The 23,202-nt window shown below is 37.4% G+C and overlaps 2 protein-coding genes across 2 annotated transcripts; one reads left to right on the top strand and one right to left on the bottom strand.

The window, feature by feature from the left end:
- Positions 1-2,068: 2,068 nt before the first annotated feature.
- Positions 2,069-14,044, bottom strand: umodl1 (uromodulin-like 1). Its single transcript, XM_058790226.1, has 16 exons — positions 13,969-14,044; positions 11,987-12,229; positions 11,616-11,810; positions 11,429-11,535; positions 10,813-11,014; positions 10,189-10,267; positions 9,913-9,923; positions 9,275-9,535; positions 8,987-9,099; positions 8,390-8,609; positions 8,099-8,236; positions 5,037-5,518; positions 4,816-4,949; positions 3,661-3,891; positions 3,397-3,560; positions 2,069-2,994 (listed from the first exon to the last, which is right to left on the bottom strand). The coding sequence occupies exons 1-16, from the start codon at positions 14,042-14,044 to the stop codon at positions 2,798-2,800; spliced, it is 2,853 nt and encodes a 950-aa protein (XP_058646209.1). The 3' UTR covers positions 2,069-2,797.
- A 1,789-nt stretch (positions 14,045-15,833) lies between these two features.
- On the top strand, positions 15,834-20,961 carry zbtb21 (zinc finger and BTB domain containing 21). The gene is made up of 2 exons (XM_058788866.1): positions 15,834-16,545; positions 17,890-20,961. Exon 2 carries the CDS (start codon positions 17,895-17,897, stop codon positions 20,952-20,954), a length of 3,060 nt encoding a protein of 1,019 aa, XP_058644849.1. The 5' UTR covers positions 15,834-16,545; positions 17,890-17,894; the 3' UTR covers positions 20,955-20,961.
- The last annotated feature ends 2,241 nt before the right edge of the window (positions 20,962-23,202 follow it).

The raw sequence follows: 23,202 nt of genomic DNA, 5'->3' as shown, positions 1-23,202 counted from the left end.
GAACTTCTTAGCTGGTAAAACATCTATGAGTTGAATCACCCAATAATAAAATGTGGTATTATGTAGTTTCGTCTCATATTTATCTTTTAATCATATTTGTAAATGTCTTGACTCCACAGCCAACAGAGCAATTTTGTCTTTACTGTTCCAATACTTTTGGAGGGCACTGTATATATAGATAGACACACACACACACACACACATATACAGTGAGGAAAATAAGTATTTGAACACCCTGCTATTTTGCAAGTTCTCCCACTTAGAAATCATGGAGGGGTCTGAAATTGTCATCGTAGGTGCATGTCCACTGTGAGAGACATAATCTAAAAAAAATCCAGAAATCACAATGTATGATTTTTAACTATTTATTTGTATGATACAGCTGCAAATAAGTATTTGAACACCTGAGAAAATCAATGTTAATATTTGGTACAGTAGCCTTTGTTTGCAATTACAGAGGTCAAACGTTTCCTGTAGTTTTTCACCAGGTTTGCACACACTGCAGGAGGGATTTTGGCCCACTCCTCCACACAGATCTTCTCTAGATCAGTCAGGTTTCTGGCCTGTCGCTGAGAAACACGGAGTTTGAGCTCCCTCCAAAGATTCTCTATTGGGTTTAGGTCTGGAGACTGGCTAGGCCACACCAGAACCTTGATATGCTTCTTACAGAGCCACTCCTTGGTTATCCTGGCTGTGTGCTTGGTCATTGTCATGTTGGAAGACCCAGCCTCGACCCATCTTCAATGCTCTAACTGAGGGAAGGAGGTTGTTCCCCAAAATCTCGCAATACATGGCCCCGGTCATCCTCTCCTTAATACAGTGCAGTTGCCCTGTCCCATGTGCAGAAAAACACCCCCAAAGCATGATGCTACCACCCCCATGCTTCACAGTAGGGATGGTGTTCTTGGGATGGTACTCATCATTCTTCTTCCTCCAAACACGTTTAGTGGAATTATGACCAAAAAGTTCTATTTTGGTCTCATCTGACCACATGACTTTCTCCCATGACTCCTCTGGATCATCCAAATGGTCATTGGCAAACTTAAGTCGGGCCTGGACATGTGCTGGTTTAAGCAGGGGAACCTTCCGTGCCATGCATGATTTCAAACCATGACGTCTTAGTGTATTACCAACAGTAACCTTGGAAACGGTGGTCCCAGCTCTTTTCAGGTCATTGACCAGCTCCTCCCGTGTAGTTCTGGGCTGATTTCTCACCTTTCTTAGGATCATTGAGACCCCACGAGGTGAGATCTTGCATGGAGCCCCAGTCCGAGGGAGATTGACAGTCATGTTTAGCTTCTTCCATTTTCTAATGATTGCTCCAACAGTGGACCTTTTTCACCAAGCTGCTTGGCAATTTCCCGTAGCCCTATCCAGCCTTGTGGAGGTGTACAATTTTGTCTCTAGTGTCTTTGGACAGCTCTTTGGTCTTGGCCATGTTAGTAGTTGGATTCTTACTGATTGTATGGGGTGGACAGGTGTCTTTATGCAGCTAACGACCTCAAACAGGTGCATCTAATTTAGGATAATAAATGAAGTGGAGGTGGACATTTTAAAGGCAGACTAACAGGTCTTTGAGGGTCAGAATTCTAGCTGATAGACAGGTGTTCAAATACTTATTTGCAGCTGTATCATACAAATAAATAGTTAAAAAATCATACATTGTGATTTCTGGATTTTTTTTTTTAGATTATGTCTCTCACAGTGGACATGCACCTACGATGACAATTTCAGACCCCTCCATGATTTCTAAGTGGGAGAACTTGCAAAATAGCAGGGTGTTCAAATACTTATTTTCCTCACTGTATATATACATTTATTTTAATTAAGAAAAGAACAGCTTGAAACAGTAATTTAACAGACCATATAAGAGACAGGTGAAGTATACATTTATTTAAAATATGACTAATAAAACTAATCAGATTTTCATCGGCCTAAACGTATAGCACGTACAGACAACCGACCAAAGCTGGTATCAAATTGTACAGCTAATACAACATCGTCCTCTAGTGGCATATTTGAGAAAGTGCCATACCTTAAAAGCTGTGTATTTGGTATAGAGCTTTTGTGTGCAGTTTTCATATATAAGTAACATATTCAACCATTTTAAATATCTATTCCAGAGCCGTTAACCACAATAGACATTGAGAAGGACAAGCGCCACCAAAAATTTACAAACGGACACATTTCTGTCCTACTATTTGATACTGTTGATGCATCTCTGTTTGGAGTGTGAATGGATTTATTTTAGGCTTGTCTGCCAATCAAATCAAAGAAGGCGGAAATTCCCGCGCGACTCTTCAGTTTTAACGGTGAAAGAATATGCGAGGTAAGATATAAGCAGTAGGCTATTTAATATTTCATAACGGTTTTTACTATAGAAGTGTTAAACGATCAACAATAACATCCAGTGATGCAAACTACTCCGTTTTTTTACGTTAAATTTCGCCATTTTGTGTTGAAAATGGCTGAATCATTTATTTATTTATTTTATGAGTATGAACATGACGGTAAAGGAACATTTAGCTTTTTCGACAATATCAGTGGTTAAGGCCTTGATCTACACCATATGTATAGATTAAAGTGCTGACAAAAATAAATAAATAAAATTAAGAATAATTTTCATAGTAGCCTAAGTTAGATTGTTTTTCTACAAAAATTTAGTCAAATCCATTAATTCCGTTAATCCATTTATCTCACCATTAATTTAATTTTCTCTTGGCCTATACTGGGACTATTAGTAATATCCAATAATAAAATGATCAGTTTACAGCTACAGTTAACTATTTGAGTGCAGTTAGGTGTCAAAAACATGATAGGTGAAGTTCTGTTGCTGTGGTTTACAACGAAAGTTGTAGTTGCCGATTTTCCTTTTATGATACACCAATCCTGCAATGGCAGCCAGGGAAAACAGAAACACCCCAACACCAAGCAGAATAAATCCAACAGACTGCACAGTATTTGATGTATCTGATGTATCTGTTTGGACCGACACTTTAAGAAAAAGAAAGAGAAAGAAAGGTTTTGTCAGTTAATATTATGTCCTAATATACAAGGTATATATATATTATATATGAGGATTCATTTGCATTAAATAAGAAGTATTTACTTGAACGTATTCTCATTATGGGTCCAACAGAAGCCATCATTCTATGAAAGTTAGAAGACCTGTATGTCTTCGTACAAGCCTATTGATTTGCAAAAAGATTATATATATTAAACATTCTTACATTTCTGTTCACATGCTGTTTATTTAATCTATGCGGAAAAGTAAGAAAAAACTATGTAATATTTAAAAGAAATAAAAATACATGATTAGTAAAAGTACTTAAAAAAAAAACAACTTAAAAAAAAAATTTTTTATATATATATATACACACACACACACATATAAACTCACAGGTCTGCAGGTGCCGTTCTGAATTTCAACACAGATCTGGACCTGGCAGTGCAGGTAGATGACGTCGAAATCTACAGCTTTGAATAGCTGCACTGATAGCAAAGCCACAGTGTCATTTCCGTTCTGAAGAACAGTTGTGTATAGGTTTGTCACTTCACAACTGAGGAACAGCGAGAGATATGTGAACACATTACACAGCAGGTATCCAATACAGCACATTCAAATAGGGACAGAGTTGAGCATTATTAAGCTGCACCCACCCTTTATCCAGAAACAGATTGTAGGGAGTCTCTGATGAATCGCTGCTGGAAGTGACCCAGCACTTGTCGATGACAACTTTGATTTGGGAGACAGTAGTGTTGACCCCAACCTCTACAATGATTTCATCATCAGTGAAGAGGGTGTAATTTTCAGGTAAAGGAATCGTCCCTTTCAGCAGCCGCACAATAACCTGGAACATACCCGATCCTGCCACTAGGTCATCAAAATACCTTCAAAAGACAGGGTTTGTTAGTAATCAAAGTGACAAAATCAGCCTGAAATCAAAAGAAAGAATTCGAAAATTATATTTCGCTTAAAGGAAATAAAGCTCATTTTTAGGGTTTTTACATTTTTATAAAATCTCATGTTCATTACCGCAATATGAAAACAAGATGCTACAGTACATTATTTAATTGTATTAATTTTTATATTTTAAATATAACATTTTTAAATGATTTAATTTATGCAAGTGTAAATAAATGTAAATAAAATACTTTATTATAGCAATTCTATTCTAATAATTCATTCTAATAATTCATAATCTAAATGCTAATGGTTATATATATTTATAGTACAGTAGCTGTTATTATTATTATTATTTGTATTATTCATTTTTATATTTTAAAGGTTTACATTTATTGTTATTTATTGTTTTTATTTTATTATTTCATTTAAGCTAATTTTTAAAAGAAAGAAAATACTGACACTTGGATTCTAATAAAAATAACCATTGAGGGCAATAACAATTAAACTAAACTAAAAAAAATTAATAATATCAGAATTGGGTGGGAAACTGTCATGAAAATAATGTTACAATGTAAAAAAAACTGAATGGTCTTTATTTTCTTATATATGCAATATATAATTTCATCCTTTTTCTTTTAATTTTGGTGAGAAATGTGACCTGCAAATGTGAGAGTCATCCACTGAAAGAAAAAGTAAATAAATGGAGTTTCAACTCCTAATTTAAATAATCTGGTCTCAGTTTGATATCTGAGTTTAGGAAAAATGTTTGTTGTTTATCATGCACGCTGACATAATTAACACCTTAAATTAAGTCTAGATGTCCTTGACGTGACAAGAGATGGCATTTTGAATAGGAAACCAAGAGAAAAACAAGCTCCATGGAGACAGTTGCTATGGAAGCACAGTACCCTGAGGGGCCGTATCCCGTGGAGATGAGGATGCCTCTGGGGTAAGAGCAAGTGACAGGAACTTTCAGACGCACAGAAGAAACAGTGCTCACGCTGTTATATAGAGTCACATTAGCTAAATGATGGGTATCGTTCTAAAAGACAAAAAACATTGGTTATGTTATCACACAACACACTACATAGACACAATTTACAGAGTTTAATGATACTGGAAGGCTTACATGCACTAGTGTAGTACCACAGTTCTCCCAAGATGTAGTGAGCCACACATGGGATGCATTTCCCCCGCTGAGACCACATTCTGCTTTACCGAGGTACAGGGAACTCTCTTGGATGTAATGGTTGTGCAAGACGCCACGCCTTATAACGACTGTTACATACCACGGGATGCACTCAACAGCTACATGGAAGATCAAATCTGGTGGAGTGCTTGATATCTGAGAATCGGGAGTTGTAGTTCTGACAGAGTTCTGCGTCGTAGGTGCAAGTGTTGTTGTAGGAATTTTGGTCGTCGCTGTTGTTGGTCCGTTAGTAGCTGTGGAAGCTGAAGACGTTGTTGTGTTGTGCTGAACATGAGTTGTGCTCACTGTACTGCTCATAGTTGGGTTTCCAGACATGGTGGTGGAAGATGTTGTAGTGCCCGTGGAATCTGAAGATACTCCAGGGTAGTTTGTGGTGGGAGTTGTGGCCATGAACAGGAAAAAACAGATGAGAATAATTTAACAGGTATATCCAAGTGAATATATCTGTTATATCCAAGTATATCCAGCTTTTCAAATGAGGAAAAATGTAAGCCAGGACCTGATTTAGTCCATTGAAAATTGATTGGATTATTGTCGTTTAACAATTGACCTTTCGCAAAGAGCTTGATGGACAGGTGATCTGACCAATCATAACGCCGAATCTGACATTTTGCCCGACAGACAAATCAGACAGGAGAGTAGATTCATTTCGGTGGACTTAAATTTGAGAAATGTGGTTTTTACATCTTTCCGTGGTTGAAATAAAATACGTTCTGATGTTCATTTATGTTTATTTTGTGCTTGAAGTAAATATGAAGTGGGATCAATTCACGTGCCGCTTGAACTGAGGCAATAAAGTGATCTGTCAGGACACATTAAAGAGCCACAAAACAATATTTATTGTTTGAATTTCTTAAAAAATGACAAAATTTGAAAGCGGAGACCTTGTTTCATACCAGAAGTAACCTGTAAGTAATTCTTGTCTGTTTGGCGTGTTGTCAGTTTCCTCTTTGCTCCACGATGTATTTTTTACTGTGTGATAACAAGTGTTGGGGGTAACACATTACAAGTAACGCAATCAGATTACCTTTTTCAGGTAACTAGGAAAGTAACGCATTACTTTTGAATTTCTAAGGAAATATCTGAGTTACTTTTTTCAAATAAATAATGGCAGTTACTTTTTCCCCTATTTATTGACTGACAAGTCTCCTGTCGACATCGGGAGTAAACATGATGTTACTGTAGTTCTAGACTAAATGTGAACATGCATTAATTCATCTCACTCACAAAAACAGATTTCGGTATTCCTCAAAATTAATAAAAACAGTGAAATGCAAACTCAGAATATGACGCAAACCTGCAATAATTAAATAGGTTAAATAATACAAATATCCTTTTTAATCCCGTTTTATTAACCAGTGTCTTTGCTGCTGACCTTTTATGATGCAATTCAACCATACTAATAAGCAAAAATTACTTTAGATAAACTAACATTTGTGCTTCATTTTTTTTATAGCTGAAGAGTGATCTTCTCCTGCTTAAATGTAATTTTCTTTCAGCCTGAGGTGAATTCATTTCACTTATGGTGCAAAAGGGCTTTTACATTAGAATTTTTTATATTAAAAACAAAGAAGCAAGCCATGCCCAGATTTAAAAAGTAACGCAAAAGTAACGTAACATTACTTTCCATAAAAAGTAACTAAGTAACGTAATTAGTTACTTTTTCAGGGAGTAACGCAAAATTGTAATGCATTACTTTTAAAAGTAACTTTCCCCAACACTGGTGATAACATGGTGTGTAATGTTAAATAAATACCATTTTGTGACTCTTTAATGTGTCATGACAGATCACTGTATTGCCTCAGTTCATGCATCACATTAACCAATCATCTTTTCATATTAGCCTACTTAAAATACTAAATAAACATGAATAAACATTAGAAGGTATTTTATTTCAACCTCTGGAAAACGTCAATAAACTGAATTATTCAGATTTAAGTTTAAGTCCATCGAAGTCAGTCTGATTTGTTGTTTTTTTTCAGACAAAATGGAGGATTCGGCATTATGATTGGTCAGATCGCCTGTCAATCAAGCTTTTTGCGAAGGGTCAATTGCTGCAATAATGAAATGTCATTGTGAGGGGGAGGGGACATCAATGCTTTTGATTAAATATTACGAGGGCACATTCTTTTTTTAACATAAAAATAAGAAAAGTTTATTTTGATTTCATGGTGGCTTAATCGTACTTAATATACTTAAAGAAATACTTTATGTTAAAGTGTCAGGTCTAAAATGGTTTCTTATATCTAAGTTTAACATTCAGAGACATTAAGTAAGCCAGTGGAAGATTGATTTCCCAAAAAAGTGTCTCTGTGACGCTATCAAAATATTGCTTTTTGTTCGTTTGAGAATCTTGATGTGCCCAGCAATAGCTTTCTTACCCATGCAAACTGTTCCTGGCTGTGAAGGATTGAGGTCGTGATACCCAGGATGGCAGGTGCATGTATGAGACCCTACTGTATTCGTGCAGTATGCATGTGGAGAACAACTATTCAACTGCGGAGCTGCACATTCATCCACATCTGTGTAGGAAATGATGATGTATGCATGAGGATGTGGATTTATAAAGATAACGGATATGCTCGAATGACATTATTAAATAAAAGTTAATTTTTTAATAAAGACCTCTATAGATCAATGGCTCCCAATTAGTTTAGCTTCAGGGTCCAAATTGTACATTAGACATCAAGTAATGTCAATGTAATGTCACAAAATGGCTCAACCAATGGCATGAGTTTGGGGCGGGGTTATTTGTTTGTGGCCGTCAGTGGCACAGAAATTACACATCAAAAAATTACTTTGTAAATAGACATAAAGACATAAAGGTGAGTAAATGATGTCCAAACTGTGATTTGTAGTCACTATATCTTTTAAAAAAACAACTTACATGTATCTATACGTTATCAACCCCTGTTTGTCTCAATTAAAGATGTGTGACAGTCTAATGAAATCTCTACAGTAGCGTTCTCTACAGCGTGTACCTGCACAGCTGCGCCCTGGTCTACTGGGGTTCAAGTCTGTGTATCCAGACCAACAGTCACAGATGTATGAGCCAAAAGTGTTATTACAGTAAGCCCATGGAGAGCAGTCTGCCTTATCCAGAAAACACTCATCTGGATCTATAAATGACAAGAGACCAATCACATCAACATATCACAAGTCAACATATCACATCATGTGGAAACAGTTCCAACATCAAACTTCATAACGTGTTGTCATTCATTAACTTCAGTTCATTAGCTCAAAATAAGGCCTGAAAGAGTAACCAGTACCTGCTATGTATATACTGTTACTGTCTACTTCATATACGGAGCTGTTCTGAAGAGACCCCATCAGAGCACTGGACACAATTGACATGCTCAAGTTGCTGCCGGGTTGAAATATGATGGAAAAGTTCACAATTATGCTGCCGGATGAGAGGGATGTTATCTGGATGATGACCTGTCCAGAGATGACTAGTGCACGTATCTCTGAAGACAAGGACAAAAGAGTCTGGCGACACATTTAAAAGAGAATCAACACATTTCTGAGAGTGATCTTGTTCAAGATAAATCATAGATTATGAAATTAAAACTACATTTTTAAATTTTATGAAGAAAATGTAAAGGTTTGCTTATGAAATACACTAGGGTGTTGTGAATGGTTTCTAGGGTGTTACAATGCATTTGCTAAGGCGTTTTAGTTGGTTGCTAGATGGTTGCTGATTGGTGTAAGTCATGACCATCACCAAGACTATGATATCACTGCAAGTCTATGTCTATGAGCAGTAATTTGCTAGAAGATTGGAGAGTGTATGTTGCATCATGCCTAAAGTATCATCTTGATACATTATTACTCATGTGCTTTGACTAATATGGAATGCATCAAACCTCATTCATGACACTGTCACAGAACGCCTTATATTCATCACTGTTTGGGTTTTTCAAGGCCTCTGTATAATTCACGCCTTTCAAGCGGGCTGTAGCTCCAAGAGACTGTCCATCTAAAAAAAAGCACAGTATTTGGTTACCTAAACGTAAATACATTTAATCATGCTGACACCGTAATATACTGAACAAACACCAGGAACCTGTTACTATATACTGAATTTGTAGTAAAAAATGCCTAATAAGTATATGTTTAGTACTTAATACTAATTAACCTGCTGTTATACTTGCCTGTTCTCACTTTGATCTCTATGGGGTTTCCCTGGTTACCACAGGCTACTGGAGTGACACGTACAGTATGAAGAACCACAGGACTCAGGTCGGTGAATGTCCAATTATAGCTCATCACTTGCCACTTTTGTATCTCATTGCTCCCATTTAGCAGAACCAGGTAGAAGGTGACCCCTGTCTGGATGTTGGTGGTCCATGCCACATGGAAGGATGATGCAGTGACATTATAAGAGAGGATGCTGATGATCTCAGGTGTGTAGTCTTAAAATGGAAAGAAAAGAAAGAAGTTGGCGAGATATATCATTCACAACACCAAACTAGATGCTACACATGCAGTGTATGAAAAATGAGGGATTCATAGAACAACAACAAACAAAAACAGACAAAAGTCTTCAAATTCGTTTAAAGGGTTCACACTATTTTTGACCAGTAAGTTATTAATCATTATGATTCAGACTGAAGTCACTTAAACAGAATCATTTACAGTAAACTAAGCATTTATCTGTAATATCAGTTTGAATAATTCATAGCAAAGAGCAAACTCCAAAGAATGACTGTCTCATAAATCAGACATCACTGTGCTTTGACTGAACTTTTAAGACATTAAGACTTTGGATTAGTAAGTAAAGATAACAAACCGCATGTAGAAAATATTTGGCTGAAGGAAGAGGTTTCAACAGTGGATGTCGAGAAGGTACTCGTTTGTCCTCCATCGGCTTTAGTACCTTAAAGGAAAGGAAAGGAAAGGACAGGCACACCAACAAAGTTCAAAGTGATTCCTGATGAAAAAAATGCACCATAACTGATCATTTTGAATGGGGATAATCAGAAGTTATTCTAGTGTACCTGGTGGAGAGTGAGTAGTCCAGGATGGGGTGGTGGTTGTCGGTTGTGGTAGAGAGTGAGTAGTCCAAGATGGGGTGGTGGTGGTTGGTTGTGGTAGAGAGTGAGTAGTCCAGGATGGGGTGGTGGTGGTGGTGGTTGGTGGTGGAGGTTGTGTAGTGACAGTGCAGGCTGATTAGAAACAGAAAACATTGGACTGGATCTTGGTCCTCTCAAAATGATGGGGTTTCATGTGGTTTAAGGATAGCATCGTTATGTCATGATCATCCTTTCTTACCCATGCAAACTGTTCCTGGCTGTGAAGGATTGAGGTCGTGATACCCAGGATGGCAGGTGCATGTATGAGACCCTACTGTATTCGTGCAGTATGCATGTGGAGAACAACTATTCAACTGCGGAGCTGCACATTCATCCACATCTGTGTAGGAAATGATGATGTATGCATGAGGATGTGGATTTATAAAGATAACGGACATGCTCGAATGACATTATTACATAAAAGTAAATTTTTTAATAAAGACCTCTATAGATCAATGGCTCCCAATTAGTCTAGCTTCAGGATCCAAATTGTACATTAGACATCAAGTAATGTCAAGAAATGTCAATAAAATTCTTCTTATAATCGAAGACTGAAATATATGACATTGGTCTTGACAAACCTAATCATATGAAATGCTTTGGTTTCACAATCACAGAAATCAGATTTGTCATACCTTGCACCACCAAATTAGTCACCTCCTCAATGATTCCCAGCAGATACAGTTTTGTAGAGATGTCTTCTAGTAAGATAACTTTAGAAGAACAAACCAGCAATGAGGAAGAGGTTGTGAAGGGCCCTGCTGTTTTTGTCCAGACATGATGCACAGAAATTTGATCAATTCCCAGAGCGCCAGTTATCTATGGAAAGATCCAAAAGTTACATCACTGCAGAACATACCCACTGCAGATATATAACATATACACTCTTAAAAATAAAGGTGCTTAAAAGGTTCTTCACAGTGATGCCATGGAAGAACCATTTTTGGTTCCACAAAGAACCATTCAGTCTCTTGCTTACCTTTTTGTAATCTGAAGAACCTTCCTTCGCCACAAAGAACCTTTTGTGAAACTGAAAGGTTCTTCAGATGTTAAAGGTTCTTTTTGGAACCATTTAGACAAAAAGGTTCTTCTATGGCATCATGAAGCACCTTTATTTTTAAGAGTGTATGTGCTGTGTTTCAGTTAGTGAGCTAACTGGCCAGCATATTTGGCATCTTAAAGTTTATTAAGCACATAACGGCGTAGGTGAATGATAAACCGATGATTACAAACCACAGAGTGCAGCAGTCTGGTGTGGTTGAAGAGTCCTTTGTCCCAGGTAATTAGCTCATAGGTTTTCTTAACTGTTACTGTCACATTGAAGCACCAGGTTCTGTTGACTTGAGGAACAATTGCCTTTTTAAACTCATATGTTATTTAACAATGTGCCTATAAGAATTCTGTATGGGTTTGTGTATACCTGATGGTACAGGGTCTGAGCACTGAGAGATGAGGGAGGTGTTTTCAATCAGGCAGCATTTTTGCCACTGAGGACAATCAATGTCCCAGTTGCACACAGAGCCGGAGGAGTTTGAATTATTACTCAGACACCCTGTCGCTCTTGTTGGGGGACACAATCCTGGCTTGGATGTGAATTCTGCACTTCTGTTCAAGGCTTAGATAAAGACAATATTAATACAAAAAAATAAAATAAAATAAAAAAACTCTGGAAAGTCTACATTGGTCAACAGAGATGTCAATTTTCATGCAGATTAAGACAATCTGCAGTATCTCTGCATTTACTTTCCAGGGACAATTCTATTTCATATGAATTTGTTTGAAAGTACTCACACAAGGCACAGTAACTCCCAACTTGTTCATAGCCATGGCAGCATTTCATGACCTGCTTGGTCATGTCAGACACCTGTGTTCGGTATTCTGTCTTATAAACTGTGACATCACACATTGTCCATGGCAGCCAGCCACCACACGGTTTCTTCTGGGTGTACGAGGTTGGATAGGAGATCACATGGGTCACTGACACAGACTCAGTCATATTACACAGATGATAACCTGACAGAGTCCGGTCATATCCTGAAAATTTAAACAAATTAAAAATTGTCGGAAATAGACAAATTCAACAATCTTATAATTTGCTCAGCGACAAATACTAAATACCATTCTAAAGTTCTAAAGTGTATGTTTTTCAAAGAAGTCTCTTATGCTTACCAAGGCTGAATTTATTTGATAGAATATAGAGTAAAAACAGTAATATGGTTACTGTAAAATGTACAATTGCAACTCTTTTCTATTTGAATAGATTCTGTATCATTACTCCAGTCTTCAGTGTCACATGATCCTTCAGAAATCATACTAATATGCTGATTTGGTGCTCAAGAAACATTTCATGCACTGTAAAAAATGGAACGGGCTATTTGCTTAAAAAAAAAAATTATGGTAACAATATTACACATAATATTTTTGAGTAGTTTTTAAGGCTTGGTTTTTTAATGGAATCTACCTGAATAAATCATGTAAAATCTCCTAAATTAATTAATCTATTACACAATGAATTTAATATAATTTGTGAAATGTGCTCATTTATTTTAAGTTGATTCTCAAAAGTCTGTGATTTTGAGTGAGGCTTGTTTGTATTTGACTTTGAGTTATTTTGTAGATTTAAAAGACTGTATACAGCCAAACAGCTCAAGTAGTAAAATACTTGAGAAATACTGGAAAATACAGCACTAGCAAAGCTACTGCTCACTGAACAAGGAGTATAGAGGAGTATAGTATCCATAATCATAAGCGATATACTCTTCTGCACAATGCGGTGACAAAGGCACTGCACAATGGAAACTTCAATGTAACAGAAACTCTTTTAAATGTCAAACATAACTGAATATTAAACATTAATAGATGTTTCCCTTCACTGAAAAACACATAAAATAGCATTTAATTTCAAAATTTACACACTTCAAAAAAGCATGCTGGGAACTAACAATCACCTCTAACATAAAACTGCAAAACTGAGAAAATAAATAGGTAGCCTTATTTCCTTAATTTTTTTTTGGTTTAATCAGTTCCTCAATTCAAGCCTCAAAACTACTTTCCTTTAAAAAAAAATTAGGAAAACACATCTCTTGGTTTTATTAGTAAAAAGTCCTCAATATTTTCTATACAACACCGAATCACAATTTCTTTAATGAAATATACTCACTATTTTTAATTATCACCTTCATTTTTTTAATGAAAATGACAAGACCCATGATTCATTTTTTACAGTGTATTAACAATGTCGGAAACAGTTGTACTGCTTAATATTTTTGGTAAGCCATGATATGTTTTCAGTATTCCTTGAGTAACAAAAATGTATTTGAAATAGAAATCTTTTAAGACACTATAGTATAATGTATACTTGCTGAAAAAATTATTTCTTAAAAAAAAAAAAGTCTTACTAACCCCCAAATTTTGAACATTTAAAAGAGATTTATGTTTATAGACAACAGCACTGGAAAGAAAAATCACTAGTGATCTCAGAGAAAGTCATGAGATTAAACTGAGTGAAAACAGAAATATGTATCCAATTTTTTTCTTCAGACTTCAGAAATCTCCTTAAGAGCTTCAAAGGAAAAACTATTGCTCAGGTTTGCCAAGATACCAAAGTATGAAATATCAATGTGAACTTGAATTTCTCATGAAACTTCTAACAAGTTGTCCATTTTATAAACTCTTTCTATATGCCTAATTTCAAAGTGTATATGAAAACCATCTGAGATCAATTTGATGCTTAAGTGAAGCACAATTTGAAAACATAAGCAGATTTTTCCTACCTTCAAATAAAGTGTTGTGCCCCATTCCAAGGCCGAGAAGAGATGTGATTAACCAGGTACCAACAACCCAATGCATTTTGATTTACCAAATACTTGCTTCTTGTTTTTAAAAATCATACTAAGTCATTGTGAATGGAATAGGTTACTCTATGAGCTCCACATACACTGTTGGAAGCAAAACCTTGCTGACACCTGCTCCTGTCCCACCTTTCTCTCCATACGCCATCGACTCCCTTGAGTCTGCTTTATCTGCTCTGCACAGGTGCTACTAAACCAAAAGACTCCTGTAACAACAGTGGAAAATTAATGGCATTTTAAAAAGCATTTCACTTTCAGCTACTGTATGGTGTAATTTGAGATTTTGACACTTTACCCTTTAGTTAGTGTTAGACTGCAGGAATAAAAGTTCATTTTGAGAGGGTTTTGAGAATAAAAGTTACAGTAAAATACTGCTGATTGTAAAAAAGAATAACTAAATGTGTTTTAAAGTTGTGTCTTACCAGACATTTTAGTGACGCCATTAAGTTATATTTCAGATAACGATGAGAAAAGTCCTTTATGATGTTTTTTAAGTGTCAGCATGGTACCTTTTAGACCCCTTTGTAAACCTCTTAGCTCACAATAGGCAAAGGTTTTTGCTTTTCGAGACCTTTTCTTTCTGGTGAAAATTGCACCTTGACTGAACCAGCTTAGTTGCACATAATGTTCAGTCTATGAGAACATACTACAAGCCATAAATACACATATACACAGACACGCACACATACGGACACCAGATTATCAGCACCCAGCCTGGCATTTGGATAAATCTAGCAGCTAATTAACGTGGTGTGAAAAATAGCCTAATTAAAGAATGTCAGTGTTATGCGCTCACCGAGTGACTAATGTGTTCTCATGCAGAGAGCAGGAGAGCATAATGTACCGTGTGCTTGAGAAACCACTGAGAGGATCAGAATTCAACCAGTTATTTGCCATAGAATACACCGAGGGAAAGAAAAAAGTGAGGGTTTCCAAACATTTTTGAGTTCTCCAGTTGGATATTTAAATTACAGAGAATTCTGGGCAGAATGTACATTACATCTGTGTGAATTAAAGGAATAGTTCACCAAGAAATAAAAATATGCTGAAAATTTACTCAACCTCAGGCCATCCAGTTTGAGTTTTTTTCTTCATCTGAACAGATTTGGATAAATTTAGCATTACATCACTTGCTCATCAATGGATCCTCTGCAGTGAATGGGTGCCGTCAGAATGAGAGTCCAAACAGCTGATAAAAACATCACAATAATCCACAACTTATCCACATGACTTCAGTCAATCAGCTGAAGTCTTGTGAAGTGAAAAGCTGCATGTTTGTAATAAATTCATCATTAAGACATTTTTAACTTTAAAAGCCCACAATCCATAATATTGCTTGTTCCAGTGGAAAAAAGTCGTCTTGTCTGAATCAGGAGAGAAATCTGCACAGATCAAGCACCATTTACAAGCAAAAAAAAAACAGATTTTCTTTTTTCAGCTGTTTGGACTCTCATTCTGACGGCACCCATTCACTGCAGACGCTACATTGGTGAGCAAGTGATGTAATGCCAAATTTCTTCAAATCTGTTCAGAGGAAGAAACAAAATCATCTTACATCTTGGATAGCCTGAAGGGTGATTACATTTTCAGCAGATTTTCCTTTTTGGGTGAATTAATGATAGCCCCAGGTTTTTTTTCTCGACAATGGGAGCCTTGGATATAAAGCATGTCCAAAAAAAAAAAAAAAAAAAAAAGACTTAACTTAGCTTTTATACTGGTAAACACAATATAGTTCTCCCTTAGGAAGATATAATAAGTGCAAAGTCCCATGACACTGAGACGAACCTTATTGAGCATGTCACTTTAATTAGTTTCAGAGGGGAAAGAACCCAGATCTTCTAGATAGAATTACCTGTAATTATTAGTTAATCAGCATGCATCACATACAGAATCTTTAGCACACCATATAAGCAACTTTAAGCATAATTAAAAAGAACTACACAGTGTGATCATTCAGATATGCTGCAACTTAAATATAAAAAAATACAATTATAGGCTAAGTGCAGCAACTACTAACTATTTTGATAATAAATGAACATGGTTATCGTTTCCATTATTCAGTTTCAATAATGTTATACAATTCACCAATATTATGAATTTAGAAATCACATTGTTAATATGTGTGCAAAAAAAATATACAAAAATGGGAAAAAAAATCAGTTTTTGTAAATCTATTATTAAATAAAACATTTTCTTTAGAAGTGCTGATTATACTTAAATGACAAAAAGCTTCCTGTCTCTTTAACAAGTCCGCGCGAACTCATCTCAACCCTTCAGTCCGTCATCCTCCGCTCATTTCCTCCGTGAACGCCCACAGCTCACACCGCAGCCAATCAGAGAGCAGCACACGTGACGAGCGTTCTTAGCGATGACCTCATCCCTAGAGTGGGATGACGTCAAATACAAGATGGATGGAATCACGACTGCTTCATGCTCAACGCAACTCTGAAACAAAGTCCAGCGTCGGAGCTCCGGGGCATCCAAAGCCACCGAACTAGGGTGAGTTGAGATCCTGAACAACTTTATTTCGTCGTCTAATTGAAGTAGTTGAATGTTGTTTGGGTAAAACCAGCCTTTCCTGACGTAACGCCGAGGAGATTTTCTCGCGCTCTCTCTTTCCTGACAGAAGCGGCTGCTCTCGGTCTGTTGTGCAGGATGCGACGTCTGCGCAGTCGGTGACAGGAGAGGCTGTGTGCGCGCGCAGACGCGTGTTGTAATCGTCTCGTTTCCTACCTTGAGAATAGTAGCGTTAGAGTGAAGAAACGCAACCGGTTGCCTGTATTTTGTGACTTGTTTGCTGATATGGTCACAGTTTGGCAATGGTGAATCAACAAATGGTTATACATGAAGTGGAGCTCGAGATTAAGAGGAAGGAATATGCAGCGAAATCATTTCAGTTGAAATATAAGCATACTCGCGCCTCATTTTCATGAGCGAATAGTCTCTCTAGGCAGCGTAAAACCAACTGTAACTAACGTTATACATGATGTAATCAGCGGTCGTTGTGCGCATGCGTAGACGCTGGGTAGGCCCGCTTACTGTATTTTATGACATTTATTTGCTTATTGTAATTCTACAGTGACATATTATTTAACAGCTTACTAAATAACAAAATTTTATATTTTTCTAATTTAAACATTTTAAATGTCGACTTTTTTCTTTATGGTTTTGTTTGCTGTCATGTGACAGTGTTTTATTTTAAAATGTATTAATAAATGAATAGGGTTTGTAGTCAGGCATCTTCGTCAGACTGTTGTTATGTTATGTTTTTTTAACACACTAGACATCGCAGTCAGTCCAGGGTGCCTCATTATTCAAGACAATATTCAAAGGCAAAATACTAAATATTATTCTGATTTTAGATGTTTCAATAACTGTATACATTTTTTTTTTGAATGAAAACAAATTTGGTGGAAATGTGTATTTGTTTGAGACAAATGTTACAAATATCAGATTACATGTTGTGTGCCTATTTTAGCATCTTAATAAAGATGTTATTTTTGCAAGATCATGGTAATAAGATTTAATTTTAGCATTATTTATTAATGCACATTAATGTTAATTTCCACATATCTGAATATATTTGTAACATTTTATGTTGTATAAATAAGTGAATGTGTTATAAGCAAACATGAATTAACAATGCACAGTGTATTTATAAATCCATAAATGTACAACATTTTTATTTGTAGTTCATAATACCTTATGCTTTAAGTTTTGTCAGTGTATTTATATTTGTGTAAAATGTTACCAAGATCATTTTTTTGTAGCTTGATTGAAATCACTGTTGTAATGACTTTTCAATGTCACTAAATTTATATTTTCTTTCACTCCCCTTCAAAGCCAAAATGGAGAGCCTGGGGCACTACTGTAACCCTTCCCATGGTATTTCACTGCTGGGTGTCCTCAACGAGCAGCGGTTGAAGGGTCAGCTCTGTGATGTTGTGTTGTTAGTGGGTGATCAACAATACCAGGCCCATAAAAGCGTCCTTGCAGCATGCAGTGAATATTTCCAGTCTATGTTCTCCAGAAGGGATGCAGAGAACCGCTCCATTGTTCAGCTTGACTTCTGTGAGCCTGATGCATTTGAGATTGTACTAAACTACATCTACTCCTCATCTCTGTTTGTGGAGAAATGCAGCCTGGCAGCTATACAGGAGCTGGGATATAGCCTCGGCATTCCCTTTCTGACCAACATCATGTCTGTAAGACCTCAGGCGTCATACTCTGTGTCAAGGAAACGGATCTCTGAGGAAGAGGATGGCGCTACTCAAAAGCAAAGTGTGATTGTACATCAAGGTCAAGGTGAGCAGCCTGGCATGGATGTGTTTCAGAGGAAAAGTTCAACTCTTCAGGGAAAACCGTTTAAACAGGCCACAGAGCCACCCTCGCTCACACACGATTTCAGTAATCAGAGCCAATCCTCAGGACACGTCAGACCAAATGAAAAAGAGTCCAACAGTACCTCCAACAGCAGAAGTTCATATAAAAACACAGACGAGGGCAATTGCAGATCCATCATCTCCTCACCAACGTCCATACTGAGACGTCGAACTGAATACCGATCGCAATCTATGAGGCCGCAACTAACATCCTCAGTGTCATTCAGCGAGTCTGTACAGCATGCAAACCTACAATCAGATCAAACTGACGGCGCCATTGATGGAAGAATGGAAGCATCGCATGATTCCAGAGCAGTGGGTGAACATCAAGGTCCACGCAACCAAACCGTAGACAGAAGTGGGCCACTTATTAAAAGTCTGCTGCGCAGATCATTGTCGATGGATAGTCCAGTTCCCGTTTTTTCTCCAGCTCTGGAGCTAAAGGACTCACAAAGTCGAGAACAGTCTGTGGTCAAGTTAATTACCACAACAGCAAGGTCGCCATCCCCTGAAAATGAGCATCGGGTGTCAAAAGATATGCCACTTCTTCTCAGGTCGAGACAGCGAAATGCATATCAGACGGAGGGCACTCAAACGACTCCACTCAGAATTAAAGTGGAGCCTAGCAGTCCTCTTGCTGACCCCTCTGAAATAGTTCGCATTACTGTTGGAGACAACCTGCCGGTAAATTTCAAAGACTTTCAGGCAAACTATGATGAAGGTCCGAGAGGCTACTTCACTCCCTCGATGAAGAGGAAGACTAAGATAGATGGCAGTTATATGCCCTTTAAGAGATCTAGGCCTGTTAATGAGCATCATCTGATGCATCAGGAAAGCACATTTGATGAGGTACCTTACAATTCCAACATGGACAATAGTAATGAGGAACCTGGAGAACTTCGGCCTAACAAAATGTTTAAGTGCTGGAACTGCCTGAAGGTTTTCAGGTCCAATGCAGGTCTGTATCGCCATGTGAACATGTACCACAATCCAGAGAAGCCGTATGCGTGCGACATTTGCCACAAACGCTTTCACACGAACTTCAAAGTCTGGACTCACTGCCAAACCCAACACGGCGTGGTTCAAAATCCCGCACCCTCTTCTAGTTCCTATTCTGTCCTAGATGAGAAGTTTCAGAGGAAGCTAATTGATATTGTTCGAGAGCGGGAGATAAAGAAGGCCTTGATTATGAAGCTCCGGAGATCCAAGCAAGGCCTGCAGTCGCAACCCTTCGGCAGGAAAAACAGGCGATCGAGGTCCTATGGATGTCCCTACTGTGGCAAAATGTTTTTCTTTCAATCGCACTTAAAACTACATATGAAAGGACACTCCGCTGAGCCGGCTAACCTTGACATGGATGCTGAGAGAGACCTTCAATACAAGCAGCAGCAGTTGACACATCTTAAAGAAAACCAAGATAAGGACGTCTTTTCTTGCCGGCTCTGCAATGAGAAACTGCCCTCTTTGACTGAATTAGAAGACCATGAGAGAGCTTGCAGGTATGCTACCGTCTGCCCATACTGCGGACTTCGATTCTCCAACACAGTTGTCAAAAAAGATCACGAAGCTCATTGCAAGTACAAGAAGCTGACCTGCCTTGAGTGTATGCGCACGTTCAAGTCTTCTTTCAGCATATGGCGTCATCAGGTTGAAGTTCACAATCACAACATGATGAGTGTGAAGGAGCAGTTGACTCTCGGTCTCCAAGAGAGTAATCATGACGAATCATCCAGCATTCTCGGAGTTCCTCCTCAGGAATCGATGCGTGACTCCAGAGAGGAAGGAGTGTACAGTGACTCATCGGTTCCACCCATGTATGATTCTGAAGACTCATCGTCTTATGTCCCAGAGGACTTGAGTGCTCATGGTCCGGGAGAGCTGCAGGTCAAAGAGGAACCTCAAGAGGAAGCAGTATCAGCCAAGGATGGCATGAGCACCGCTTCTGTTGGATCCGAGGAACCGGGCGTTTGGCCTTGTGAGAAGTGTGGGAAGCTTTTCAGTGCCCACAAAGACCTGGAACGTCATCAAGAACTGCTTTGCCACATCAAACCCTTCATCTGCCACATATGTCACAAAGCATTCAGGACCAACTTCCGCCTCTGGAGCCACTATCAGTCCCACATGTCCACACCTGAAGAGCCAGGGATGAGAGATGAGCTTCAGTCTTCTCCATCTCCTTCTCCACCTCTTACAATTTCCATCCCAGAGCCTCCAACTTCTCCACTTAAAGCGACCCATTCTGGGATGGATGCCCCAGGAGAGGAACCCAGAGGCTCCATGTCACCGTCAACCAAACTCAAGAAGCCAGAGCAGGACAAAACAGGCGATGATGAGCCTAGGGAACAATCTCACGCCAAGTCTGACAGCACAGAAAAAACGATCACCCCTCAGGAATCCGACACGCTATTTTACCATGCCCCAACTCTCTCTGCGCTCACCTTTAAACGGCAGTACATGTGCAAATTCTGTCACCGGACATTTAAGACCGCTTTCAGTCTGTGGAGTCATGAGCAGAGCCATACGTAAGAGCGCAGAGTTGCACATTTGTAGCCCTAACCATTAAAGTTGACTAACTTGGACCTTGTCTCCTTTAAACCGTCACATGATTTACTTTGGGAAACACTTGCAGACAAAACCCAGGGATTTATTAATAGCATTTGATCATACTCAATACACCTTATTTCTATAAACAGTATTTAGACTGTCAGAGTTTCCTGAATGCATCTTGGATTGCATGCCAAGAGTTGCTTAAAACATACATTTGTTTTCGAACGCATTTCCCTGTATTATTTCTAAGTTCATTTTTCAGTGGTCAGGAAAGACTGTTATAAATGAAACTGATTTCTTTCACCTTAATTCTGATTTACTGCAAACAAAAAATGAGTGATTTTGGATTGTTACGTGGAAGACTTTCGTACAACTCTCTTGTTTTAGTGGCCTTTATGCTGTTATTTAGCACTTTGAAGCAATTCCAAATAAACATGGCTCTCTATTAAAAGCACAGGCTGATGTAGAAAGGGCATTAATAGACATTAATTCCCTCTTTACTGGCCTAAAACGATAGCTTTAAGTTTACTTATGCCCATTTAAGATAAGGAAAAAGATGTTTACATTTTTTTTCTTAAATGCCCAATTCAGCCCTGCTTATGTTGTTAGAGCTATTAATCTTAAATTGTTGCTTTGGTCATTTAAGAGAATGAAGATTTACATCTTGATTTAAGATGTGTTTGAACCATATACATCCATACCTTAAGCAGACTAAAATAGTAGATATCAAACTATTCAATAAACTTTGTAAACAATGATAGAGGAAAACCTTTATAACTTAATTTCAACATTGCTAGTTAAGTTGTATTTTTCATTTTAAGAGTATTCTGTCAATGTGCTTTTGCCAGTTATGTAGACTTACATGGTATTTTTGTTTATAGAGGTTGTGGATATTATTCAGTCATTGTATTGAACAAATAGAAGGCTTTATATGTACAAAATAGCAGGTTTGGAGTGATGTTCTTTAAGCAGTTTAGTGTGTGCCTGCAATGTGGATCTCCTAATACTTTTGTTGTACAGGATATGCAGTATATGTGGGAATTACTTCTCATAAATGTGTAGAGATGAAGTTCGAGTAGATTTTCACACTGTATCAGTACTGTATCAGTACATTGTGAGCTTTACCATAGTGTAAGCTCAACTTACCAGAACCCAGTACTCAGTGATTAATGAAGTCTTGATTCAATGACGTTGAATGGTTGGACATTCCCAATGTTCAGTGGAGCTTTTCTGTGACAGTATGACCCAGAGAAGATCTTTATTCTAAAATATTAAAGCACAAAATCAGTAATCTTATTCCTTGATATTTGTTTCCTCATATTTAGCAAATGTTTGAAATATTAAATCAATTAAGTAAAAAGTCTTCTTCCCTTACATTAGGGGATGTTTGGCTTCACAAGCTTGTGGCCTTTGTTGAGCACAAAATCTAAGTATGTTGCTTGCTCTTTGCATTTCCATCAGCTACTGTCATTTAGTCTATATTTTGATGGATAAAATGGTAACACATTCCTTTTTAACTTATTTCCCCCCAAAGGTATTCATTAATGAATAAGTTGCCTATTACTCAGGAGGATAGAAGTACCTGCTTTAGTTTGCATTTACTTTTGACCCCAGTATTACATGACACAATATCAATATGCTTCTTGTTTTGGGTTAAGAATCCAACCATATTGGATATAACAGATCAACATGTGTCCTGATGATAAAATGGTTATTTCAGGAATTGATAAACTTCTTACTATGGTTCATTGAAAGATTGTACGACATTGAATGAATAGTGATGACAGAACAGAACATTTAATTCTCAAAACACATTTTTATGGTCTTTGTTTGTACAACACATACAACATTTTCTCTGTTTTATGAAAAGTATATCTTTTTTGGTATTCTTGTGGTATCACTGCAATAACTAATATTTGTAAGCACTTGAATCGTTCTAATGTGGCTTTAAAAACTGTATCAGTTTTTGTGTTAAAGCATTTTCTACTGTTTTCTGTGCTTGCTTTCTAAAATAAATATCAATACTGTGCAATACAGTGTTTGTGTTCTGATTCGGAGATCATGTCTGTTACAAAATTTACAGACACTTGTGTATATATATATATTACACATTTTGTTTCTAAAATAAAAACACAGAAGTTGTTTAAAGTAAGACTAGGCCTACTTAACTTCGAGAAGAAAAATGGGAGTCCTCATATAATTATGTATTACATATTTTTGTTGTGTT

This window comes from Onychostoma macrolepis, chromosome 10 (assembly GCF_012432095.1).
Source record: "Onychostoma macrolepis isolate SWU-2019 chromosome 10, ASM1243209v1, whole genome shotgun sequence".
NCBI classification, from domain to species: Eukaryota; Metazoa; Chordata; class Actinopteri; order Cypriniformes; family Cyprinidae; genus Onychostoma; species Onychostoma macrolepis.
The sequence above is the reverse complement of the archived record's forward strand: the minus strand, read 5'-3'. Positions and strand labels throughout refer to the sequence as shown.